At 37.9% G+C, this 27274-nt stretch overlaps 1 protein-coding gene across 1 annotated transcript; it reads left to right on the plus strand.

Moving 5' to 3' along the window:
- Positions 1-12881: 12881 nt before the first annotated feature.
- On the plus strand, positions 12882-25943 carry LOC146488695 (non-homologous end-joining factor 1-like). Its single transcript, XM_085119492.1, has 8 exons — positions 12882-13197; positions 16093-16200; positions 19426-19524; positions 20681-20819; positions 20902-20963; positions 23842-23956; positions 24993-25222; positions 25635-25943. The coding sequence occupies exons 1-8, from the start codon at positions 12982-12984 to the stop codon at positions 25725-25727; spliced, it is 1062 nt and encodes a 353-aa protein (XP_084975618.1). The 5' UTR covers positions 12882-12981; the 3' UTR covers positions 25728-25943.
- Positions 25944-27274: the final 1331 nt, after the last annotated feature.

The raw sequence follows: 27274 nt of genomic DNA on the forward strand, positions 1-27274 counted from the left end.
GTGGCGAAGACCGCTCCTGATTGGTTAAGCTCTGTAGATGAGTGGCACATCAATGTGTTGTTTAGCTGCCATACAAGTAAAGGGCGTGTATTTTGAATGACTTCCGAGGTACGCAAATCTACACCTGTCTTTGCTCCATGTTCATTTTTTCCCGAATAAAATGGCTTAGGCTTCGATTAGAGGCATTCAAAATATTTTATCACCCTGCGCATTTCCTTTGCTAATGAGTCGGTGATTTTCAAACTCCCAGAGGTAAACTGACATTTCAACTGTCGGAGACCTTGCTAAAATTGCTTAAACTAATGACTCTCTAATTTGAGCCAGTATTCATTCTCCTCACACAACCAATCAAGGAAAATTATTTTAATTGTTGCATCGTAGATTTCCTGGTTGTTGTCAACATTGCTTTCTTAAATTAAATCGAGCCATTTCTTAATGTAAGAAATGTATTTTACTGTCCACTAGCTTGCAAGGATTGTCTAAACATTGGCTAGACTCTATTTGCTCTCTGAGTCAGAGAAAATTAGTAATGTTATTCAATTTGTCGTGGCTTCCTTCACGTACACGCCGGCACGCAGAAATCTGCATAGGTGTTTCTTGAAAAGGCATTCAAATTGCATGCAGAAGTGTCATAAACTGGCTTCCATGAAAAAATTCGATTACTCGTGAATAGACGTTATCACCAGAAGCGTAATTGAATAGAAAGCAAAGTGACATGTCAATCATATGTTTACAAAAAGAAAGGGATTGAAATCCTGATTTTATTCAAATTACTTTGTTTCTTTGCTTGTCAGATAGATTTTCGTGCCCAATTTGGTATCCATAGAGTTCTGTACAAACAAAGACAATCCTTTTGATATACAATGCGTTTAATTAAAGTTTATTAACTTTGAAAGTTGACACATGTCACCAAAGAACTGTCTACTTTTTCGCGGCATCTTTTTCAAAATTTTGCCACATTCCTACGAATCTTGAAAGCAGAATTTCCGTGGTCTTTCCACCACAATTTAATGCTCGCTTTATCGCTGTTTGAATTCTTGTTCTTCTTTTTATTCTTTCGTTTCCTCTTTCAACCCTTCCAAAACAGTTTTGGTTTCATCGATATTTCAATCTCCAGCTATCGATCTTGGAATCATACCAATTTAGAGAAAATTCACTAAAGGTTCCTCCTATTGGCCAAACTATTAGGAAAGACGCCAGAAAAGCGAAAACATTTGTGCACTAAACAGTGTGAAGGTTCGTTAAGATTGCTTGTTGTACAGGCTGCCATCTGCGTTGATCGAAGCAACTCAGCTTTCCATGATGTTGCTACCATTTTGAGCCCACCACAGTAGACAAGATTCTTGATCAGGAAAAACGTGAACGAGAAAGTAACGCCACGTCAGGTGAATCGAAAAACGGATACATTTCACATCTTATATGTTATGGCATTGCAAATAACAAAAGCTACTTTCGTCTTTTGTGTGGTAGCCTCTTTTGGTTATTGTTTTATTAGCTAGTCTCTCCCGTAATCCACCTACCATTGTCGTCTTTTATTAGACAATCACCCCGAAGAGTTCAAATTTTCTTTCGCCCAAGCGCAAAAACTACAAGGGAAAAACTGACTCGTTCGGCGCAATACCTCCGGAGGGTTTTGGACATCAAAAGATTGCGATCTTTTTATATTTCGCTTTTTGTTTATGGTACTTCAACTATTCAAATGTAGATTGCTTCATTAAAATATTTTGCTATCGTGCCGCGATCAAAATGCGATGTCTAGTGCAAAGACTGCACGCTTTCCTCCTTGAGTCAAACCAACTTACCACAATAAGTACTCTTTATGAAAAAGTGTCAAATCTTTTGCTCAACTAGCCCACTGAATTTGCATAAGCAACCCTTAGTTATTTTGGGCGACTGAGGTTTGCTCAAACTGATCAAATAAGATGTTCTTATTTATCACTGTCGACGAATTTAATTATTTCAGTCATAAAACGCGTCAGACCCCAAGAAGGAGCATTGCGCAAACTTCCGGACTTAAAATCAAGGCTCCGTGATCCTTTTGAAATGTTTCATAATTTAATGCAACATTTTTAGCATTCCCCAAGGCTGTTCGGATGTTTCTATCAGAAAAAGCGGGCGCTCTAATTGCTCGGTGGTATTTAAATAGGCGATTCCGGCTGACAAACACTGTTTGTTCACTGCTTCGACACTTGAAAGGGCGTGGTCGTCGCTAATCGTTACAACGAAAGCAACTATGGAGATTAATTAGAGCGATTAGCAAGGCCAGCTTTTCGGCTTTTAGCACGTCAAGTTTACATGTAAACTGCTTCGGCGCTAATTACTTTGAGGTGATGTGAGCGATAGTTTTGTTTACAGGAAATACCAAAATCGCTGTATTTGAAGTGTTCGGCCCTTGTAGAGGCGCACACTCTTCAAAATGTTAATGCAAAAGCTGGTTGAATGTGGTATTTGTTGGTGATGAAAACTCATTTTATCAAGAGTCATATTGGGCAAATCGCCATTTGTGGATTGAGAGACAGCTTTAGTAGACTAGGGAAACAATAAGCAAGGGATACAGACAGTGCAGATGAACACAAAACCCAAGCGTGCTCATAAAGTCGCCGCTTTGGTGAAAAAACTCCCTCTTTGAAAAGTCTTAAGACCCTTGACTATAAGTTTTAAGAGAGAAATCTTTCCGTGCTGGTATGAAAATCCTAATTTATTACTTAGAAGCAAATTGTAATTCCTTCCGACAAGCATCTCAAAAAGAATCTGCCGATTGCTTGCTATTAGGTTAAGTGAAACAAAGAGCCGATCAGCTTCAGCAAACGATAGCGAAGCTTGCATAATCCTGCACGCTCTGTATTACTTCCGCACCACATCCCAAGCTCTGTTAAGATAAAATGATGAAAGAAACCGACTTGAAGCTGGCTTCACCATGTAAAACTATTTCAACATGCACCTAAGTCATGTTACGCGTTGTGCTGTTGTTGCTAGACGCGGCCTTGGCAGGCAAAGATTTACATAGAGTTTCGGAGCCTTTCCTTTCATGTTACATGTATTCAACCTTTAACCTTCACAAAATGTCCTCCCAGAGTTGAAGTTTGACAGTTTGAGTGATACATGATGGCCTTGTAGACTAACTGACTCTACAGCTTAAAGTTGTTCTGGATGCCATGTCTCAAGAAGCCCACGCTTAGAGAGGTGAACTGCAGGAACACGGTCGATCTTTTAATTGTAGACAACAATGGAACAAAATATTTTCTTCCGGATCTACTGGACATAAGTTTAACTTCGCACTGATTCGTTTTGTTGCACCGTTACCATGTTAACTATGGTATCTTTTATCGAGAAAATCTCAGAAAACTATTCTCCTCAAAATGATCCCAAAAAAGTAAAAAACAATTTTGTGATCGCCTTACGAAAAGTTGGAAAACACTCTCCTTTGTCAGTACATGGTCAACAGCTTGTTCCAAACCTTTGAAAGATGTTTGAACTGCACGCTTGCAGTGATATCAGCTATACTTTTTCTCCATGTAAGAACATCATCTGTTGACATTCATTCCAATGTACTTTCTCTGAATTCTTTTGCGTTTTCAAATTGCACGGGAAAACAGTCATATCAGTGATGGTAATTAACCTAAATGGCTAGATCTTGCACTCACAGATCATAAATGAATTTACACGAAGATAAAGGAACACCGGGAAATACAAGATAAAAATGGTTTGTTTTTGAAAAGTTCAGATGTGCACGAAAAATATCGGTCGGACTGATCATTTATTAATTGTATTTATTCTTGATCACTAGACATCTCGGTGCCAAATAAATACAATAATTCTAAATTTAACAGCGAAAGATTGTTTTTGCTATGAAACGCTGTAAAATCTCCGCCCAAAAGCCGGAAAAAGAACTGATACGCACATTCTACCTCAGACACGAAATATTTGACATGCAGTACGTGTACTTTTTCACTGCATAGGGAAAAAGAAAACTACTAAAAAACTCATTAATTTGAGTCCTCGGTTCAGAAAAGGTTTTGAAAACGAGTAGAAGCTTACTGTCACGATAAGAAAAATCTTATTCATGCATAAATTATATTCTTTGATCTAAAAATATTCGAGTTGCAAACCTCAAGCGATAAATTGCACACTCGCGTGAGAAGGGGCAAACATATCTGTTGTAGGACGGTTAACCCCTTTTAACCTTTTAAAAGCATGCAAAATACTTTCCACAAAAGATACAAAGATGTTTCAAAACAGGTCATGTGTGTGTTGAGCTCGGTTGTGAAAGTAAAATCCTCAAATAAATAATTAAAAACTTTACTAAATTCGGCCCTAAAACTTCCTGTTCTAAATAAATAAATACCTGTCTGCTTCACAATCGAAAAACGAACTTACTTCTTGCATTCATATTTGCAACTTCGATCGAAATTTTTAAAGGACTGTGCACAACTGAAGGTAATCAAGCTTTAGCAGTATCATGTATGAAACCGATCGATAAAGTGATTCATCTCAAGGTCATTTATCAAGTTATTATGATTTGCAGCTCAAGACCTTTGGACCAAGTTCTTGTTTCTCACAACCGTTGACTAATGGAATTTTTTAAGAGGCGAAGACATAAGAGAAATCACTCAGCACTGTTAACTTTATGAAAATAAAGTTTAAACTAAACTAGTATTGTGGCAAGGACAGCAAAAACGCCTCGTTGTTTCATACCGTGACAATAAGAACTATCAAGCAGGGGAGGCGGTCCTTTTGGTTCGGAAAACCTCAGTAAAAATTAACACCAAATTTCTCAGCTACAATCTGAAAACTGAAAGCTACCTAAAAATAAAATAAATAAATGAAACATAGCAAAAGCAGAGCACTTCATGCAGTCTTTTTACGCGGTCAGCCGAGTTTCGAAAGAAACTATTTCATTCCCATCAATTGCTATATGTGTTTATTTATCAATTTGATCTCCCTCATAATTAAACGATGTTGCAAGATTCTAAGTGGTGAGCCCAATCCAAGGTTCAAACTCTGCCTGTTCATTGCGACATTTCTCTCTCACAGATAATTTATAATTAGTTGTTATGGCAAACTAGGGTCGGTTTCTCTGATTCAAAGAAAGATGGATACTGAACGAACACTATAACCGTCGCTTCTGTTCGGTCCCTCAATTTTTAATCATTAATTGCGAACAGATACTGTCATTCAGTTGCTTGTGGTGTGTTTAATGGCTGCTTCGAAAAAAGTGTTGAAAATTCAAGTTTGGAGTATTCTTCAATATAAAACTGAACTGTGCTGCCTTCGTTACCGGCTTGCGATGCAAAAGTTACTCTTTCTGTCACTTTCTTGTCACCTCTGAACTGACAACTCGACAAGAGCAGAGCAAACTATCAATCGGTGAACACTCAACACCCCTAAGCTGTCGCCACGCTTGGAAAATTGACAATGTCTTATAACACTGAAGGCGTTAACCATTTGTCAAATTCTTAGGTCCTTTTCTATAGTTCTAACATCGGTGTTAAAATGGTCTCTGGTGCTGAATATATTTCAAGGAAATCGTGATTCACCTGTTGCTTAATCTGGTCATAACATCACCTTCAAATATCTTTGCACTCGTTCAGAATATGAAACCTCAATTAATATGGCAACAGAGTTAACTGAAAACGAGATCTTATTTTTTTACTCTTCTCGTTTACTTCAATTTGTTATTTTTTAAGGGCAAAGGCATTTAGAAAGAGTGTGATATGGCCTAATTCTTCTTAGCCACAAAGCAAAATAGCATCTCCCGTTACTATTTTCCGACGAAGATGTCTTCTTGGGGCGTGGCACACAAGGAACGAACAATTGACGTCATATTGAAGGTGTTAAAAGGTTTTTAACACTGATAAATCTTGTAGTTGACTTTCAAGATCCGCTTCCTGATAGCGAAAGCATGTCTGAACTGACAACAGCACGCTTTGCTTGCGACGATCGGAAACAAGAATAGTTTCGCGTATAATGAACAAAGGCGTTGACAGCGAGAAATATAGGTGATAATTTCGATACAATAGTGATACTTTTATCTTGAATTTCATAGCTTAGGCTCTTGCAAAGGAAAAATTGACATCCGTAAACCTTGCTTTGCCCGTCTAAAGCGAATTTCAGTGAAATTTTGCTTCTGTGTGCTTGCATGAAGCAAAATCAGTCTCTTCTGTTTCCACAAAGTCCTTTTAATTAACAGCAGCATCTTGATCCGGCATGATTTTGTACATCCAAAAAGTACGAACTATCGTCTAATAAGTATACGGTTTAGAAGACAACCACTCCATGTTTTTAGTTAGGGTATGTATAAGCTGTCCGTTCTACAGCGGAGCGGTCGGCAGCCTTATCAAAATATGACAGCTTAAGTTCCTGTCAAACTAGTCCATAAGAAACGAATGTTTGGTTTATCATCAGAGTTGATAACTGAAGGTAAATTGGCCAACGTGTCGGAAGAGATTCGAGTGCTGACGTTTCGAACATTAGCCCTTCGTCGGAGCGATCCATATAAATAATTCAGTTTGAGTAAAACTGGTTCTTATCAGTCACCATTTTCTTTTTGTCGATCGCAAGAGATTTTATTATGGCTTCATCGTTGAGTTATCTATTTTCGGATTTCCGTCACTGAGTTTTGATTCATTTTACAGCACATTTACTTCGTCGCTGAGTTCCAGACGTCACTTTTCGTCCATCTATAATATATCTTATACTGACACGACTACGTATCTTTATTGTACTGACATTTTATTTCTACTGGGATATATAAATGGGTCTTTTCTTTATTAACTTCTTTATTTTTCACTTTTCGTGGTTCTGTTGTAAAATAAGCCAAACAAAGTGAGGAGATTAAAGGGGAAGTATTACTGGGAGTTTAGTGAAAATGATGCGACAACACCTTCATTTGGTTACAAAATAATTCTTGGACTTCAAGAAAAAAAAAACTAAATTCTTGAAAGAAACAACTCATGACCTGCTCTAGAGCATATTTTATACGAAAACGCAAGAACTTGAACACAGTTGCAGTCCATTCTAACCAGTCCATCCTTGTGGCCAGAGACACTCATCGATAAACTGGGGTGACAATCTACAACAAATTTGAGAAATACTTTTAGATTTCTGTACAGCGATAAATAAACGTTTTGGAATTTTTGATACTTGATACTTTAAGGCTTCTGTTCAGTGATAAATAAACGTTTTGGAGTTTTTGATATAACACCAAATTCCTATGATACTTCCTCTTTAAGAGAATTAATTAACACAATTAAGTTGGTCTTAACTCTAAGAATTGAATAGATAAGTGCATTTTGTCGCATGCATATGGCAGCGCTCTTTTGACCAGTCGGACATTCAGCCGAAATGTTTGTGTTTTACAGCCAGTTAGCCTACCTACTTGATTGCCAGATGATGTAGAGCTAAAACAGCCTCATCGCGAACATTTGACGTTTGAGTGATACATCCGCTTTCTCAGTAAATTTGCGTTTTGAAGATGCCGTTTAAAAGGGTATTCATTAGCGTGGGAGTCAACTTGGCTAAACGGTTAAAAAAGAATTAAAGTGTTATCTTAAAAAGTTCATAAGCCGGAAAGCTTAGGTTTGTTTTCGTATTAAATTCGGTACTGAAAAAGTGTTACGGGAAAAATTTATGTGTTAAACAGCATTAACTGAAAAGTGATTTTATGTACCAAAAATAATATAGTTAAATTAGAAGAAAGATCCTCGCAGTTAATACGCAACTTAAGCAGTTGCGAAAAGAAAGCCTGCAAAAACTCGAGTTTTCTAAGTGTTCCTGTATTGTAAATTCAATAGTTGTCGCACGTGTTTGTTTTTTGGTTCTTTTTATTTACATATTTTCTCTTGATTTACTGAACTCTGTTCGTTTTAACTAAGATTCTGTATTTCTTGTCTACAGTTGAAGTAGACTCCTGTAAATATCCTCGCTCATTAAAGCGGAGCCGGTTCTTGTTGTTTTACATGTTCCTAGCTGTATATGTACTTGCCGTTATGCACTTTTTGAATGGAATTTTGTTGCTCAACCGTTTCCATAGTGGAACCGTGAAACGTTCCACGAATTCTGTAACTGCGTTCCTAGCGCTTATCTGTATTATATTTCTTTTGAATAGAGCAGGTTTTTAGAAAAAGAATATTTTTTTTTTAATTCCATACATTTTACTATTATATCGGCGCCCATTTTTAAAGCGCCGATGGAATTCCTGTCCGCCATTTTGTCGGCAATTTGAAACCACGTAACTGTGACAATATCACATTCTTTATGTCCTTTTAGCTACCGTTATGGGAGTACAGAATCTTTTAAAAATTCCTGCCTTCTTTTCTGTTGCCATTGTTGCATAATAAATAATCATTAGCCGGTTTCAGGCGATATATTTGAGAAGAATAGGGCAAGAAAACTTTTAAACTAGTAGACCTTTGAATCATCAGAACTTCTAGGAATTAAATTCTCGTTTATAAGAAAACTCTTTAGTAGATGTATGCTCTTTAAAGCACTGCCGTTTATAGAATTACAATCTTATTGGGCGGTGCATCACTAAAGTTTCAAAAACTCTTCGTGTAGATGCAAAGAAATCTCGGCCACCCCTACAATACCAGACTGTAAAATTCGCCGCGTACTCGGTTCCGAGTTACCGGTAATTTGTATCTTTTGTACAGGAACACTGTGTTCTAGTGAATCATGTAAACCATTTTGAAGGTTGTATACGAGGCGGAGGTAAAATAAAACTCACTTCAATAACCTTTCGAAAAACAAATAATTTAGAATATATTATATTTCTGTCTGGCGAAAAAGATATTACGAAGACGGGACCATAAAGAGTTGCGAGCAATGAGAACAAATTGTAAGGTCGACTACATTCTAAAGAATGCCCCATTAGGGGCGCAAAGGATTAAGAGAGACATCAGTTCTAAAGAAGAAGATTGAAAATGTCCAACAGCTGAACTCACGCTCCACACTAAAAGGATTTGAAATTACAAGCTGCTGTTTTCACAAAATTCACTGAAGAAAGCCGCATAACTCACGCAATGTCGGCGAATTCACTGAAGATTTCGCAAACAGAGTCGTGTGGGTGGAGTGGTGCTAACCTAGCATGAAGTGGGCACAAGATAGATTCGTTCACAGCATGATTAAGCGACTGGATGCCTTTAGTCCACACACGGAATATCATAGCTTCCTGTTCGATCTTCATGACTGTTTAACATCGAAAGACAACACGTCGTTAATTTGGTCATTTATGAACCCTTTAATTTGAGGGCAGTTGTGCCTTATCCCCTAAATTCTCAGAAATGTTTTCCTTAGAATGACCATTGTTTCAATTTTGCTTAACGGTTACTTCAGCCGGTCATTCGTAAAATACCTTAGTATCGGGGTTTCCAAAAAAAAAAAAAAACTACCTCAAGAGATCAACCAGAAATCAAAATAATTGCTGGCTTCACCAAAACCGCCTGAGAAACGTAAAAATCCAGAATTGAATTTTGTTTTATTTTCCGTTTAAAATTAAATTAATAAACTACTTTAATACACCTTGTCATTAAAAACTTAAACATGTTCTAGTATACTGGTTACTTTTTTGTGGAACCTGACTTAATATTTTGACTAGCGGCGTTATGCATGATTATCCAGAAGAAGAAATATTTCGTTCATAGTCGATCGTTAGAATCCAGCTATATCTGGGCTTTCTTCCAGATAAACGTTGAACATTTGATTTAATGAAAAAAGATAATGGTTTATGCTAAGCAATTCTCTTTCCAATATCATAGCGGTTTCGCGTTCACACTGAAAGGCTAGGCGACTCCAGACTCACAAGTTTCCGCTTAGTTTGTAAGGAGCGTTTTTGACACACTTACGGATACAGAGCAATCTTATAAGATCCTAATTAATTATATATTTCTCCAAACTGCATTTAAACTGGCAGAATGTTTCGGAATAAACTTCATGTGAAAACCGCAGCTGGTGAACTAATCGCACATGTGGTCACTGAATTCAGTACACGTTTTCACAGGCTGATAACTCACTTATTTTATGATATATTTCACCTGTTTGTTACTTCTTTTGTTTACTCGAGATAGTGGGACGTTAAACAAGAATCAAACTGGTTTGGTCGGGGTCGCGTGACCAATCGCCACGTGGTTACTTAACTTAAAAATTTCCTGTTCAAACCACGAGCTTTTATGTCGGCTTAAATAAGCGTGAAAGGTGATTCAATCATTTGTTTTATTTATAAAAGAGTAGGACATTTCCCGCCTACTGCCTCGCGTGGATGGAGCAGAATTTCATCAGTAAACGGCAAACGATTTCCTGCTTGGACAGGTTGATATCGGTAAAGCAATGTAGATGCAGATGCGCTCTACTAAACGGAGACCCTCTGTGCCCAATTTGACAGCCACCCTCAGTTTCATGACGGTTAAATTTTAGGGCTTTTGAGGGTTGACGGTTTTCGAAGGGACATTTCTTCCATGAGTTAAAGTTAATATTAAATTTGTGTTTACAATTGTGTTCTGGAGGTTGTTTTGGTTTCACGGATGAAATCAAGTAAAATTTTGCCAAGATAGTCTAAGACCTAGTGATTTATAGCTATTTTAAAAGTATTTCATTTATACGATAAAGTATAATTGGCCGTTTTAATACTAGAAGACGCATTATCCGTCTGGACGAACTTGGGCAAACATTTGTTGCTCGTCTGGTTATTCCGTTTCGTCTCTAGTATAAAGACGGACAAAAACATATTATCCGTCTGGACAAACTATTTTCCGTTGTGCATCGTTCAAGACGAATAAAGAAAGATAATTCGTCCAGACGGATAATGCGTCTTGTGCCCGTCTTTATACTTGAGACGAATAACCAGACGAGCAACAAATGTTTGCCCAAGTTCGTCCAGACGGATAATACGTCCTCTAGTATAAAAACGGCCAATGTTATCTAGTGTAATTGCATGTGTTCACCTCTGAAAATGGAGTTCCCGTCGGATACTGAAGGATGCAAGCAGATCATCTACTGCTCCTGGACGTGAAGACTAATTGCAGGCAGCAAACAATAAGTGTAGAGTTTGCAGGCTGTTGCAAAGCGGTGACTTCAACTTAAAGGTGAAATCTCACTGACGATTTGATTTGCATTCCCTATCTTGCCATGAAATGCCTGTTTATAGGAAATTCCCTCAACCCTTCTTCGTAATCGCTTTCATATTCATCCACCAGTACAGGTTCACGTCTAACGCTCGTCTGGACCTGTGGAATGCTCATGTCGCTGACAAAGTTGACAATCCGGCTTTTGAATCGGGGATGCACAATCTGGCAGCCAGCGAGGCATGCGAGTCAGACGTGCGAGGCACTCGGGTTAGCCTAAAAAACACTCCGGTTAGCCTAAAAAGCACTCCGGTTAGCCTAAATAGCACTCAGGTTAGCTTAAATAGCTCCCCGGTTAGCTTAACGGTTAGCAGTTTATGTTGGGGTTGTTCATGCCTCGCACGTCTGCCTCGCATGCCTCGCATGCCTCGCTGGCTCGCATATTGTATACACTCAGGAAATCAGTTAAATGTTGTTTGAAATTGTCAATGCCTTTTTGGTCATGTTTGGTCTTTACAGATGAAAACACGAGTCTTGTATTTACTCGATTGGTTTGTTTTCTGCTCTGCGGTAAATGCTAATCACAGCTTTCAGGACGCTGGACATTATAGACTCAATTTGTGAGCAGGGTAGAATGGCGTGGTCAGAAACATGTTATTAATAATATTTTGAAACCGGAAGTACTTCCAGGCGGAAGTTAGTTGTGATGTCAGTTTAAGAATGATGTATTATTCTAGAAAGTGACACAGGCATACTCGGAAAAAAGAAATACGAATGCTCCTATTAGGAGTCATTCATTCATTCACCAGGCTGGAAATATACCATCACATTTATTTCATATGTCAGTTTCGTTGCAAAATAAGTGGAAAAGACCGTAAATTGAGTATATTTGGGGACATAGAAACTAGTTTTCCAGTCTTTGAGAGCCAAAAGTCCGGGATAAGCAGCTGAAATAGCTCTGATATTTGAAAGACCTTGAAACCGTTTGACAGCTAATAAAAGCTACTTTTTTGTAAATAATAAATAAATAAATAAATAAATAAATAAAAACAGCCATATATTTTTATGTTTTTTAAGGCTTTTTAAAATTTTCGTTTCTTTTGGGAAACAAAAATATATCAGTAAAGAAAATGTCGTATGGAAACTTTTATTACACAGAAGAAATTTGTGGAGAAGAAAAAGAAGAAGAAGAAGTTTATTTGCTCTCTGAAGCCATAGTTAGTAGATGACAATTTTGCAAATAGTATTGTTTAAAAAGATAATGTGGGGAAGCCATATTTCCTTTGGTTTTGAGAGAAACAAATCTGTTGATTTTTAGTCGTGCCCCAGCATGTTAGATTCGATTATATTGAGGTTAGGTGTGTATTTCCAGTTCTCAGTTCCCTGTTGTGCTAGCTGATCGCCAAAACCAAGAAAAAATGAGGATCGTCATGATTTTGTACAAAAACATATGATCGAAGACATCACAAGTGGTACAACTTGCGTGCCTCAAAGTTCGGATAATCCGCGCTGTCTCACCAGTTTAAGGACAGCAAATGTAGAAGCTGAAAATGTATTTGAGTTCCGCCAATGGAATGAAACTCTGGTACAGTCAAACCTCTTTATTACGGACACCAAAGGGACAGGGATAAGTGTCCGCATTATAGAGGTGTCCGTTTTAGAGAGGTTGGCTTTATATGGATTTCAGTCTCTCAGGGACCAAGTGAACTGTCCGTAATAGAGAGGTGTCCGTATTATAGAGGTATCCGTAAGGAGAGGTTCCACTGTAATTGTTGCTTGGCGAAAAGCTTTATCGGAGTGTTATCAGGGAGGGCCGGGTAAGGTGTGGGTTATTTTATTGTGGGCATAGGGGGGCTGAGCACGAGTTCCAGTCTTACAGACGGCACGAGGAGGCATACATGACGGGAATTGCGATCAAAACAAGATGGCGGCCACAGTTCGAAAAGAAACTTCTTGGAGACGACGATGGAAACCTGATCTAAACTCCCAAGCCTGGAAGCCATTCAACATTTCAGATAAAACAGTGCTAGTCAAGTCTATGTTCACTGAAACAGAATGCTCTTATGAACTCTGCATGTGGGATGGCAGCACGTTGTGGTATGAGAAAGTTGAGCAGGACACCTTCAGAGCAAGAGCAAAGGTAACTTAAAATCCTCATGCATTTCAATTACTTTGCATACATTTCCTCACTGACACTCTAGTTTATTCATGATTGCTGTTGATATCTGGGATAATCTCACAGCTAAACCTCCCATAAGTCACAACCCAAAATATAATGTTTAACCCGGGTGGCCGCTTACGGGAGTTCAGGCCTTGGGGGGTGGGGGTCTAATTTTTACTCAACGACCTGTGATAGGACTTCGTGAGCAAATTCTTTTAAAAATCCCAAAATGCCGTCGAAGTTTTCTTTAGAAGGTAACAAAACTATTGACATCCTGCCAGCATTATACAGTACCGAAAGGTTTGCAGGTTGATTGTCAAGTTGAACGGTTTATCTTACTAGATGGTTTGCATGTGACGTCGTGGCGGCCACGTTGGTGGACAGAAACAACAAGATTTTTCTCCTCGGGGAGTTAACTGTCATTTTCATGCAAACTATGTGAGCAAATTTTCTTTTGTTTTGTCCACCAGCATGGCGGCAATGCAAATTATCTATACATTCAGCTTTCTGGAGTCTCGAAAGGGTTTTTAGCTGTGTGCGTGTGCGTAACATATCCACACCATAGCTAATTTACATGCATCAGCTGAATGAATCAAAATTCCAATCAAAAGTCTCTCGCACAGAACGCTGGAAGTGGAAATGCAGTGTAAAATCACGAGAACCGGCAATAACAGTTGCAGGAATCCTTTTTTTATCTCAAAAATTTGTGCAGTGACCTATCTTGATTTTTCTTACTTTCAACATTCAATATGCCACTTCAAAAAAATATGTTTGGGAAAAGTTATCCAGTATAATTTTCTGTGGGTGAAAAAATGCCTTTTTTGAAATACTGGTAACACAAGATCTACAGGATGACTTTTTGTCATATTGTCAGAGGAGTTAAAGAATTTGGGGGCTTTTCAACAAAGTAACGAAAACGGCAGGTCACTCACTTAGTTTTTGAAATAATTTGCAAAAACTGAAACTTGAAGGTCCTTTTATGGAGCTGACCTGTTGCCACGGTAACCTTTATGATTTCAGAACCAGTCTTAAAGTATTGCCAAACAATTAAGAGCTACAAAGTTGTTTATATGAAAGAAATGTGATGGTATATTTCTAGCCTGGTGAATGAATGAGAATGATGATTATTCAAGAAAGTGACGCAGGCATACTCGGAAAATAATGAAAAACCTCCTAATAATATGTTTTGAAATCATGTGCTGATCAATTCAAAACTTCAACATTCCCTTAATCCCCAGGCAACCCCACGTGCATTTGAACTTTGGAAAATTGACTTGTTCAAATTCCTGCACAGAGGGCCAAAAAGACATTCAAATGCCCTGCCCCTCATGCCAAATTTGACAATCAAATGTGCCTCTTCAAAAACAAATGTTCAAATATTCATTGTTGGTATACGCTCCTAGGCTGTTGCCTAAGAAAAATTTCAAGGAGCCCACGAGGCCAGAAGCCCAACTTGTGAAGTGATGGGTGCTGCTGCAAAACATTTAGGCACCCAGAGCATTTTCTTGGGGCGCCCCAGGCTACCGGGCTTCTGTTAGGCAACAGCCTTGTCCTCTTTGGAAATTGGTTTAATTTATTATTTGCATTCAATCAAATCAGGGTCACCTTACAGCTCATTATATTGGAATATCTGTTTATTTGTTACCTGCCTCAGAACTTTGGATAAAATTGTGAAGAAAAACTAGCATTTTGTTTTGCGAAAAGTCACGTCATACTTTTGCAATGATAAAACCAATCCCTTTTGTTTTCAGAGGGGCAAATATCTTGTTAAAAGTGTGAAAAAGGTCAACTAGCATTTTTGCAAAACCAAGAGCAACTTGCAAATTTGGAGAATAAGATTCCATTACCTATTAGCTTACACAAAACTGACTTTTTGTAAAGGCCATAAAATGATGTGGGAAATGCAGGAAACAACATTTTAACTGTTTCGCTTTAAAGTTCTTGTTGGGTGCCCTGAACAAATTTTCTGTGCATACAATTGTAAATGCTGAAAAGTCTGTGGAGACCCTTTTTGGTGAGCCAAAAAATTGCCCACAAAAGCAACATTTTCCCCTTGAAATCATCTATGGATCAGGAATAACATGTATTCTGTAGGACAAAAAGATCAGTGTAAACTTGATACTTTAGGTTCAAATCCTCCAACATACCCAGGTAATGTTCAAATCCCCCACCCTCTGGAAGACCTTTCGCATCAAATGCCCTATTCCTTTGTTACAGAAAGGTTACAGGGTATGTAAAGGAGGAGGGGGGAGGGAAGGAGCAGTTCAACTTTCATCATAGCAACCAAACTTACAAGACCTTCATTCTGACCATCAGCATGACAGCAAACAAATTACAAACCTATCTTAGTGAAGTATGTGTTTGCATGCTTCATATACAGCCGTATGTACATTTTATCTGCTGTGGTCATAAAAGTTCAGCAGTTACATAAAATATGAAATAGTGACTCATTTATCTGGCTTGGATGCTAAGTATCAGGTTACAGAAATTAAACAAATTTCTTTTTTTGAACAATAATTGAAGGACTGAGTGTATAACTGTCTTATGTTGAATTGTGCTGACTCAATATTTTGGCCTCAAAAACTAAGTGTAAACCAGCAAAAAAACAGAACACCACAAAGCGATGTTTGCGATGTTCTTTGAAAAAATTGAAAGCCACATGCAAAACTATAGACACTTTTCAGCAAACAAAAAGTCAGCCAAAAATCGGACATAAGATTGTTATAAACTCAACCCTTCAATTATGATGTTAGATAAGATGACAAATCGCATGAAATCCGAAAGAAATTTAAAACAAAATATGTAACCCTGGAAGCTTAAAAGACACACTTCTCCAAAATCTAATGCAAGTTTTGTTCTATGTGTTCTATACAGGAACTTAATCCAAATGTTGAAGCAAAGCTTCTTTACTTGCTAAAATTTGTACAGAAAAGTATTGAAGAAAACAAAGGAAAAGAGGCAACAACATTTACAATGAATGAGGTGGGTTTGCATGAGAATACATGTAATGGCCAAATGTAAAGTTTTAGTGTCCCAGTGAAAATACACCTTTTGTTGTTCATTATGAGAAAATATGCATTCAGTTATGTGAAATGGCGATCTGATCCTGAAGATACGTTCATTAGTGCCAAAAAACGAACATTTGCACCTAACTCAGATTCAATAACAATTTTTGCATTTTAGTCAACATTTAAAAATATTTTTGGGCGTTCTTATGTGTCATTCGGCATACAAAAGAGAAAAATATACTTACATTTGCGCGAACATTCAAGTCGTTAACACCATCTTGAAAGTCAATAGAGATAATAGACAAACATTAACCCTTTCCCGACCAAGAGTGCCATATGGCACAAGATGCAATTATGAGCTCAGTATTTGGTCAATTTGTGTGAAATTTGCACAACCAAAAGATCTTTGAAAGATCTATAAATTGAAGGCATAAAATCATGTCCCCCTCCTATATGAGACTTGATTTACCACCCCTCAAACGTTTCGATTTCTTTTTTCTTTGTACGTTAAGGGTCCAGTTAATATCTTACAACAAGCAATGCACTGAGAGCTGTACATTAAGCTATAGTTTAGGGGGATACCCAGTATGTACGACGAATAAGAAAATTTTCAATGTTTTTCTTCTTTCGTTTTGGACTTTTTTCACTCTAACATGTGACCTCCTCCATCTCTGTTGGTTTGATTTATAGCACACCCCAGAAAATACCTTTTAAATGGTATATCACATGTGGTCTCCCAGTTCATAGTTAGCGATTTAGAAAAATTCGCCATTTCCCTCGGACGGGAAAGGGTTAAAGTGCATAAACCACTTATTAACATTTTTATCACACTGTTTGAAATTCAATGGCATTCCTGGAGGGCGTTAGTGTGGATAACACTTAATGCACTTGTACAAACAATTATTGAGTGTTCTTTACATTCAATATACAAAAATTGATTTTCAATTGAACAGTACAATTTCAAAAATTATTTTGTTCTGAGTATGTTTGACCTCAATAATCTCTCTATTCAAACATCTTGGCAGATAGTTCTGCACGAAGCGGTACCATTGCGCACTTTTAGCTATGGTCACAGCCTCACTGGCTGCACACTTGGTGGTACACCCTCTCTCCCTGCCTAATATAAATTTATTTCAGTAGAAAAAAGAACTTTTGTTTCCTGTTGTGGCTGTGGCTTGAACTTGAACTGCATTGTTTTACTGCAGCACCAGTGATGATTTTACCACAATCTCTCCCTCAGGGCGTAATTTCTTTGCCATGAACTCTTGAATTTCCACTTTTCAAACTGTTGGGTACTTCTCAGAAGTTACTCTTTTGATTGACCATTTCAAAAGGTTTGTTTTCTTTCTGAACACAGGATATCGAGGTCTTGAAAATTTACAACAACATGGCCACTAGTTTGACTGCAGAAAATTGGCCAAAATCCTTCCTTTCTAGGCCCCACTAAGACCCATAAATACACGTGCATATAATGGATCTGATTGGGCCGTGTTTACTGAAGACTATTGGAACAATAGTAGACAAAAATATCCCTTCTAGGGGGGAAGAGGATTTAATCCAGGTTTTACATGATTAAAAGAAATTACAATTTGTGAGTACAATGAAGAAAAAAAGATACTCGACTGAAACTTGGAATCATTTTCGAGCAGTGTGGAAACTTTTGGGGATCATTTCGGGTGGGGACCATTTCAGTGGTCATAGAGTGTGCACATAATGGGACCTGTTGAAAAGACCTGAAAAGTGCACACGAGGGGACCAAATTGAAGTCAAAGTCCAAGTTTTCCTTCATGTATTGATAGAAATCATATTCAACTTTGTGACCATTTGTCCCTAAAGCATTATTTTTGTGTGTTTTTAAACAAATTTTTAATTTGTACACTTAATTGTTATCACTTGCCATGGAAGTGGGGTAGGGGGGGGGGGGGGCATGTTTTACCCTATCTAGACAGGCTGGAGGGAAAGATTCTGCCCATTTGAGAGGCAGGTTCTCCATATTTTGGAAGATTCCGGTTCTTAATGTACAAAAACTAACTTTCTTACAGTAAATTTCATGTTTTCATGTCCTTGTCATATTTTTCTTTTCCTTTTGATTAGTTTATGGTCGATTTGGGTGGCTTTCTGTGTTTTTTGGGAAATTAAGAAAATTATCCAAGATGGCCACCATTGTGATGCAGTTCCCATCTAATACGATGTAACAATTTTTTTGGACATAATATCCATCCCACAAGTCTCATTGTCATTGCCTTAACCCCCCTCCCCCAGACGGCACTTTTTTGTCTTCTGGGGACAGATAGGGTTTGAGGACAGTGCTTCCTAATACAATGACCTTTTGCGTGGTTTATGGCTATACAGGACGAGCAGGTCTCAGCAAGGGCTGTTGGAATTCAAACAGAAAATTGGGGATAACTGTGTTTTACAGTGATAAAATTTACAATGTAGAACTGTGCAATGTTTATGACATTTTTTTTTTCAAATTGAAGTTCAATTTATTATTATTATTATTATTATTATTATTATTATTATTATTGTTATTGTTATTATTATTTTTATCATCATCATCATCATCATCATCATCATCATCATTATTACCAGTGTTATTATTATTTCTGAAGAATATGTGGCTACCCCCAAACATGTTCTTTTGGATTTTAATAGCCCTTGCTTAGATCTGCTTTTCCCATGATATACCATTCAAAAATACCTTTGTACTAGTATGCACCATCCTTAAGAAACCCAAGTTTCTCAATCCATTTCAAGATGCGCAGAATGTATGCGCAGTGGCAAAAGAATCATAAGATAGTAGGAAGGGGTGTGGTTAGTAGAGAGGGGTGAAAAGAGAAAGGAGGGCTTACAGTGCAACTACTATTACCAGGGTCACTTTAAACTAGCCAATCAGATCACAATAGGATATGAACAGTGAATATTTCCAAAATTTTGGGTTTTAACTGTTGTTTTCCGTCTACTTGTGATTGGTTCAATCAGCTTTGGTTGAAATTCATTGTTCTTGTCCTGCAATCTGATTGACCAGTTTTGTTTAAGTGACACCGGTAACAGTAGTTGCACTGTAATAGAATTTTGGGGGCCTTGGATATTTTATAAAACACTTCTGATCATGTTTTCATTTTTTGTGGGTTTTATTTGGTGTTCTCTGTTAGAGTGAAGCTTGATCTGCTACTTACAGCAGCTTTCTTGTTTTTAGGAAGCTGATGATAAACGTATTATTAAAATGAAGACAAAGTTGCAGGCTGGTGTGCCATTTGTTTGGGAGTTCCATTGTTCATTGGGACAAAAGGATATGGTAAGTATTTAGACAAACAAATTAAAATCTTGAGTTCTTCATTTCTCTTTTTTTTATCACCAAACCACCACAGTTACATGTGACTACACTTAAGGACGGTGCCTACTAATACCGAAGTATTTTTGTGAGGTTTATGACTATGTGAGAAAAGCAGATCTTAGTAAGGGCTATTGGAATCCAAAAAGAAAATTGGGGGTAACCGTGCATTTTTTGGACATAATTAGGTAACAATTATTCTAAAAAGCCGTAAAATACAAAGCAATGTATGGGTGTTTTTTTCCAAATTGAAGCTTTATTATCTCTGAAAAATGCACGGTTACCCCCAATTTTCATTTTGGATACCCAAGAACACCTGCTAAGTTCTACTTTCTCCGCATTGTTTTAAACAGCGCAAAAATATCCCTGTATTAGTAGGCACCACCCATAGGAAACCCGAGTATCTTGAGATGCGCAGAACGAATGCGCAGTAGCAAAAGTAGGCACCGTCCTAAATAATGTTATGGCTTGACATAGTTTCAAACATCTGCATTTAAAAGACATAGAATAATATGCTGAGTACTAGAAAAGGGAATGCTTTAAGAAATTATGAGTGGTAAAAAAAAGTATTGGGTATGATCAGCCACAATGCATTCATCAGCACTATTTGTTTTTATGGAATGTTTGAAATACTTCACAGGAATTAGTTAAGGCCGTGGTCATTCAAAGAACAGATAACTTTATGTAGTAGATAAGTCACTTGTGCAAATATAATATTCGTTCTTTGAAAAATTGTGGCCAGGTCAGTGTGCTCAATGGCCTGTTAAGCTCTCAAAAGTACACTGTAAGCAATGTACATAAAATATTTCTCCATAGCTAACCATGGCACTAATAATTCACCTTAATCTTTAATTTCATTTATGTGGTGGCTCGCTCGAAAGCTTTGCTCACTGTAACCACCGCACACTTCCCCCCAAAGCCATTTATTTCTGTCTATCTTCTTTAATGTTTTATTACTTAGGTATATGCTTTGTAAATTTAACAAAATCTGAAGTGTAAATATAATGAACTGAACTGAACTGAAATTTATTATCTCAGTGCTCTGATAGAAAATATTATAGTATTCTTATTTTGTTCTAGTCATTCTTTTCAATGTTTAAATAGTGTGTTGTTTTCTTAGGTTGGATCACAGCTTGTACAGCCATTACTAGCCATGATAGTTGAGTTGAACAGACGACAAGTTGAACTCTGTACACTGCTGCGAAAGAAAGATCAGGAGATTATGGATTATAAGGAGTCAGGAGTTCGGCTGTCAAGAAGTAAGGTTGATTTAAATGAGTTGTTTTCTAGTCTGAAGTTTATTTGTATTTAAAGTGTAATATTTGATTCTCTACGTTTCAGAAAGCCTTGGAACCTCTGAGTTTGACGAAAACACTTTCAAAAGCAAAATGATTCTTTCACAGGTACAAGATAAGTGTTGGAGAATTATTGATTATCAATTATTCTGTCATTTTATTTATTGTTTAGAAAAGAATACATTTTCTTCAAGAAATAATAAGGGGGCCCCTTATTTTCTTGCATTCAAAGATCGCCACTGAAGGATTACCACTTCAGTACTTCAGGATGGTGCCTACTAATACTGAAGTATTTGTTTTATTTTATTTTCTTGCCTGGGTTTTGACTATGCGGGAAAAGCAGATCTTAGCAAGGGCTGTTGGAATCCAAAAAGAAAATTGGGGGTAACGACGCAATAATTCTAAAAAGCGCCAAAATGAGCTGAGCTACAGGAGACTTGTGGGAGCTAAGGCCATTAAACTAGGTTCATGGGACAAACATCCTGCATACTCTTTGGATTTGGATGTCAATGTGTTCTTAATTGTAATGACACAACACGATTATTATTATTATTATTATTATTATTATTATTATTATTATTATTATTATTATTATTATTATTATTATTATTATTATTATTATTATTATTATTATTATTATTATTATTATTATGGACACTGGCTTAGCCGTCATTAGTATGATTCGATTGTATGATCTTGATATCTCTGCATAATGGAATTCTTTATTTTATAGAATTTTGAACTTTTATTATTAATTATATCTATTTCCTCTTCTTTTATGTAAGGTTAAGTTACTTTTTTTTTAGAATTTGTGAATGAATAGTGTTTTGATGAATTAATTGGAGTTTTTGTAAGAGCAGGTTGATTGTAAATAGGATTTTAATTGAGGTTTTGTAATAAAATTTTATTATTATTATTATTATTATTATTATTATTAATTAAATTTTAAAAACACAATCAGAGGATCACAGGAGAATTTCCTTTTATGGAGTCTCCAGCTTCTCTTTAGTTACTGTGAATTGCTTCTTTCAAGCTGGAGGTAGAGCAAGTAATCCTCGCTCATTTGAACTGAGTAATTCCGGTTTATTTTAGTGCTGTTCTAGTTATATTGTGTTTTGCTCACTCCCTTTCTCTCTCCTCCGTACTGCATAAATGGTTATAAATGTACGTTACTGAAGTGTTGCGTTATATCAAGCTCGTTAGGAATTTAATTTGGAAAATAGTTTTACACAAACTAAAAAAAACCCGTGTTTATTCAACACATTTCTCACGATTTCTGAGAGCAATTTCGTCTAGCCCGGAAGGAAATGATTATATGGGAGGTTCAGGGGTTTAATTTCAAAGCATTGTTTATTCAACAAAAAACTGAACGCAAATTTAAGTCGACTAGACTGGAAGGAAAGGAACTTGCGAGAAGCTCATTTTGTAATCCTTTTTAATTTCCCCACCCCAATTCCTAAATGTTCTGTTCCAGCGTGGCAAATATCAATTCTTTGTCATTTCTCTTTATATTTGGATACTAGTACAGTAATAATAGCGTTCTATGACAGTCTCTGTCGATGTTGAGTGCACTCTGATGGAAATGCATCGATCCGATTGGTTCAATTGTCATCGGATCCTTCCTGATGGTCAGCTTTGTTTTGAGGGATTAAATTTCTTTGGCCATTGTTGTAAATATTACCTTTATGCTGCTGTTTTCCGTTTGCGATTATTTTGTCGACTACTTTAAATAATCAGATTAATCTTGATCCGCGTCTTCTATGAATGACCGTCGACTCGGCTACGCCTCGTTAGCCTACAAGGGCAACACCTTGTCCGACTTCTTGTTTCCGAGCAGTTGAAATAAAATCCGGAATAGGCGTCTGCTCTCTCAGGCCTTAGTCTCGTTGGCTGCGTTGGCAAAGGCTAGATTATGAGCGGCTGTTCGGAAAAATAAGCAGATGGAAGGAATCCTGCATCTCGGAGTGCGGTGAAATGGAGAAATACTAAAACAATTGTGAGGTTTTTGGCGTTTCCCCGGCCGTTGGCACCGGTTTCATCTGTTTGGTTTGAAATCTACTGTAATGATTCATTTTATCGCCTTCATTCCAGTGAACGCCACCTTTCTAAAAATTCATAATTCTAATAAGCGCACCTCTTTAGATACACGTTTTTTGTTAATAAATGCCGCTATTCGAATGAGTACCCTTATTGCGTAGACCTGCGTAACCATGTTGTTTCCTTAGACAAGAAACTTTACTTTACAGTGTCTCTGTTCACCCAGGTGTGTAACCTTGCGATGGACTAGCATCCCATCCAGGGGGGGGGGGGGGGGGGGGGTAGCAATAATCCTAGTTGCTTCATGTTAGAGACACCGCGCGGCTTTACATTTTCCTTCACCTATACGTTCATTTTTGTGATTGTTTACGGTGAGTCTATTGACTAACGCTATGTTCACACTTGGTTCCCGAGCACGGTGCCCGTGTACGATTCTCGTTGGGCACTAATGTGAACGCACCCTTTTATCAAGTATCCACGCCAAGAATTCGGGCACGGTGTCTGTGCCCGAGTACAAGGTCGAAACCTTGTATTCAGGCACTGAAATAGGCACCGGTTCCCTGTGTGCACGTGTTTGTGTTTTGTGCACTTGTGCTCGGAAACTTAGTGTGAACATGACCTTAGGCATGTGTCCCGACATTCGAAACACATGTCAGGTTTTCTTGAACCATCACCGTATTCTTACTGTTACAGTTGCAGTTGTTGTTCATATTCCCTTACATTTCACTTTCAAAGTATTCTTTTAGGCAATTTCAGATTAACTTGGGTCAAAACAGTATTAATCGGCCCGTCTCCTATAACCTCCTTCCTTGGACGTCTCAAAATAAAATTGGTGTCCCTCGCGCTTAATCAGGCACTAAATCGAATCTTTACGATGATTGTTTTGTTGCATTATTTAATGTTGTATTGGGGGTGTTGTAATTCCTTTGGGATTGTTTTTTAACATCAGGGTTTTGAGGATTCAGTGAAAAATTCTGTCACACAAGGTTTTGGTGACGCCTCTTGTGAATTGTACAAACAAGTTATGATCAAGAGAGCATGGCTCGCGGAGAAAGATCTTCCAGGTAATACCACTAGCCAGACAAACAAAACATGCTTTGCCGCGCCGATACCTTCCCGAATTGATGTCGTTTCTTATTAGAGCGGTTTTCAATTGAGTGTCGAAAGTAATTTCCCGTTTGCTTTTAGTTGGTTTTGCTTTACTAGACTCTGATTGGTTGGCAAAGTTCGCGCCATTTTCTAAACCAATTGGAAGCCAAACTAAAACCAATCGTGCTTGGTCGCACGCGTTTTCCCGCGCTTGACGCAGGTTACATGTATTTGCTTCGAATTCTGATTGGCTGATTGTGCTGTTACATCTGTTGTGATTAGCCAAAGAAATTACCTTGGTTTTGGTTTTACAACACTCAATTGAAAACCGCTCTATTTTCTAAGAATTTATCGAGTTTGTAGCCCTTATTTGATTTGGAGACAGCAAGTGATCATTGTGTGACCCCACGATTGAACCATTCCGAGAGATAACGTAGTAGTAATTTTTCTTGACCCACACTTTGATTAATTACAAGAAGTATTATATACAATATAAGTTAGTTAGGAAAAAATAGCAAAGAGCGTAATTGTTAATTGGAGCCTAGAGGCTAAAGGAACCGCATGGTTTTCGAGTTAGCCCTTAATACCTGTTTAGAGTTAATTGTAATAAAACAAAAGGAGCGGCAAGGAAGAGAAACGACTTAGTATTGTTCTGACAGTAAATAATGTTTTACTTCTTTGGAAAAAGAAATGTACTGAGATCTTTCAGGTAATGAGGAACATCATGCTAGAGATCTATTGCTTGATCAGAGAACATTTGTTTCCCAATGTTGGTTCGAGGACGTCCTATCCACTCTCAAAGGCAAGGGGGTCTTTTGCTTCCAAACTAAAATGTCAATTCTCCCAACATATTACTAAATGTTTGTTTGAGAATTTCATGGTACATCAAAACAATGTCTCCCTTCCTGGCGTTTTCCTCTGTTTTTATCACCTTCCTCCTTAGAAAGTCGTTGATATTGATAAACAAGCCAATAAGCCACTTGTTATCTGTTTGTTTGTTTGTGCCTTCAGAGCCTGATGACGACGACGATGACGCTGATGAGATTTTTGGTTCAATAGCATACGGAGCTGTGGGGGGTCCCAGTGCCCCTTCATGGACCGATTTGCCCCCACCCTCCCTCCTAGGACTAGGGAAGGACGACGAAGCTTCAACTACCTCCCCTAGGGGGTCCCCTAGAAAAACTCCGGTCACTTCACCTGCAAAGTCTGGGAAGTCATCACCAGCAGTTTCACCCTCAAAGGTAAGAGAAGTGTAAATAAACTGAGGTGCATTTATAAACCTTCTTTTTGCAGATGGTTGCTGTAGTTCCATTTTGTCACCCATCGTCTGTCTAGAATCGGAGCTGGGGACTCAACAACGCCAAATTATTTAGCAGTCAAAATTGAACCTTGAACATCCCCTCCCCAGGTACAACGTCTACTTCTGAGTCTTCGACGTGCCAAAAAATCAAGGCTATTGTTAATGAAATTATAGGGGAACCAACGTTAAGGAACGGCTTCCAACCGACGGCAAAGAAATTCTATTGCTCTAGCCAGAGTCACGTGATGTTCGGCAGATAAGTATAAAATAACGGCCTTATTGACACAAAAACTAAGTAACAAATTTATCAATCACTTTTGTCTTGTTGACACTTACCGTTTTGTTTCTTACAGGACATGGAACTTCAAAGACGAGAGGAGTTGCAGAAAAAACTTGCCGAGGAAGCTGAACGGAAAAAGAGGAAAAAACGAAAGATTAACTTGTGATTTAGCTTGATGTTGCTGCAGTCAGTAAATCGTACGTTTCCTTTTTCGGGCAAGGAATTGCGCAGCATCTTGTATCATGATATAGTTTCAAACGGACCATTCGTTCGCTTTAGGGACAAGTTGATGTAAAATAGACCTTACCCAAGTGAGTTCTAAACTATATCTGCTCTGGTTTGTGCCAACACTCTTTCAACTGCCCTTGTTACCATGCCAAACGTTACCTGAAAATGTTACATTTTATTTGTGCTACTTCGCGATTATTTCAACCCATCTAACTTGTACTAAAACAACGAACTACCCAGGAACCAAATTGGCATGGCGGCGTTCGAGTTAAGAAAGAGAATGAAAAAATTCACCGTCGAGCGCTCACGTTCTCCACAAAACCTTGAATTTGGTCATTTTACGTTGTTGCTTTGCGGAGGACGGCAAAAATTTACAAAAATTCAGAACGCACGTGCAGAGCGACTGTTTTTGCTCATTAAACCTATTGCTTTGAGGCGTTGTCGTTGCCGTCGCCGTCGTCGTTGCTTAAGCTCCCTATTCTAGGATATGGGACCCACATCTTTACTGGGAGAAATGGACTGTGATGATGAGGGAAAGAAAACAGGAGTCGAGATACCTGCAGATCTAACACTGTGCAAGATAGATGGAACGAAATAAAAATGGAAAGTTTTTTTGCAAAAAAAAAAAAAATGGACACTGTTTTGTCATCCATTATTGCGTTTTATCGGGTTATCTAAAGCCATCTAGGTATCAAACATTCCGCGCAACAACATGTGTAATATTTTTATCACTACTTCGCTCCTCAGACTAAATTAGTTTTTATGGTCCAGTAATAGAAAGGGCGCAATAATGATCTCAGAATATTCTTAGTCACGCAGGGAAATTGTAAACTTTATGTTCCTGTAGTGCGACATTTCAATTGAAGAAAGCTTTAGTTAACTTCTCAACATTTTACCGTTATTATCTCTGAGGTTTATTCAGTAAAACATTTCCCAATGGGCTTGTATTGCGAAGCCACACAATTCTTCAGACCTCGTTTTAAACACGATATTTTGGGTGTTCGTAAAGAAGAGGGTGAGGGTGGGGAGAGATCTAAGAATTTTTCTTGTTCTGCCATAGTGACCTTCCTAGGTTCCCATGTTCCAATAGTTTTCTCCAATTGTAGTCATAACGGTCTTGTTCTTTTTCTCTGGTCGTCATTTGTTTTGTCTCGTTTCTGATGTTCTTGGTCCACATATTACTTTTCTCAAACGTTTCTGCTTCTCTTTGATGGTTGAGGGTAAGTTGGTCCGCTGCAAACGCCCGTCGCAGCTGGGTCCATGGGTAATCTGGTACCCAGATGTTTGTCTTACGAGAGCGAGAAGATATGGGTACGAGATAATTAAGTCTTCTGGCAAGTATAAAGTAGCAAGGGGAGGTATCACGAGAATTCGATGTGATTTCAAAACCCCAACATTTTTGTCGGTCAACAGAAATAAAAATATAATTGTTTAATTTTGTTGTAAATTATCCCCCAGGGCCGGGTTGTTCGAAAACCGATTAAT

The sequence above is a fragment of the Pavona decussata genome, unplaced genomic scaffold (assembly GCF_977016875.1).
Source record: "Pavona decussata unplaced genomic scaffold, jaPavDecu1.1 SCAFFOLD_9, whole genome shotgun sequence".
In the NCBI taxonomy this organism is placed as follows: Eukaryota; Metazoa; Cnidaria; class Anthozoa; order Scleractinia; family Agariciidae; genus Pavona; species Pavona decussata.

Bases quoted from the DNA above. Each gene is read 5' to 3' on its own strand.
- LOC146488695 (XM_085119492.1), top strand. From the start codon at position 12,982: ATGGCGGCCACAGTTCGAAAAGAAACTTCTTGGAGACGACGATGGAAA. The intron at 13,198-16,092 runs GTAACTTAAAAT...TGTTCTATACAG, and splicing joins CCTTCAGAGCAAGAGCAAAG to GAACTTAATCCAAATGTTGA. The intron at 23,957-24,992 runs GTAATACCACTA...TTGTGCCTTCAG, and splicing joins CGCGGAGAAAGATCTTCCAG to AGCCTGATGACGACGACGAT.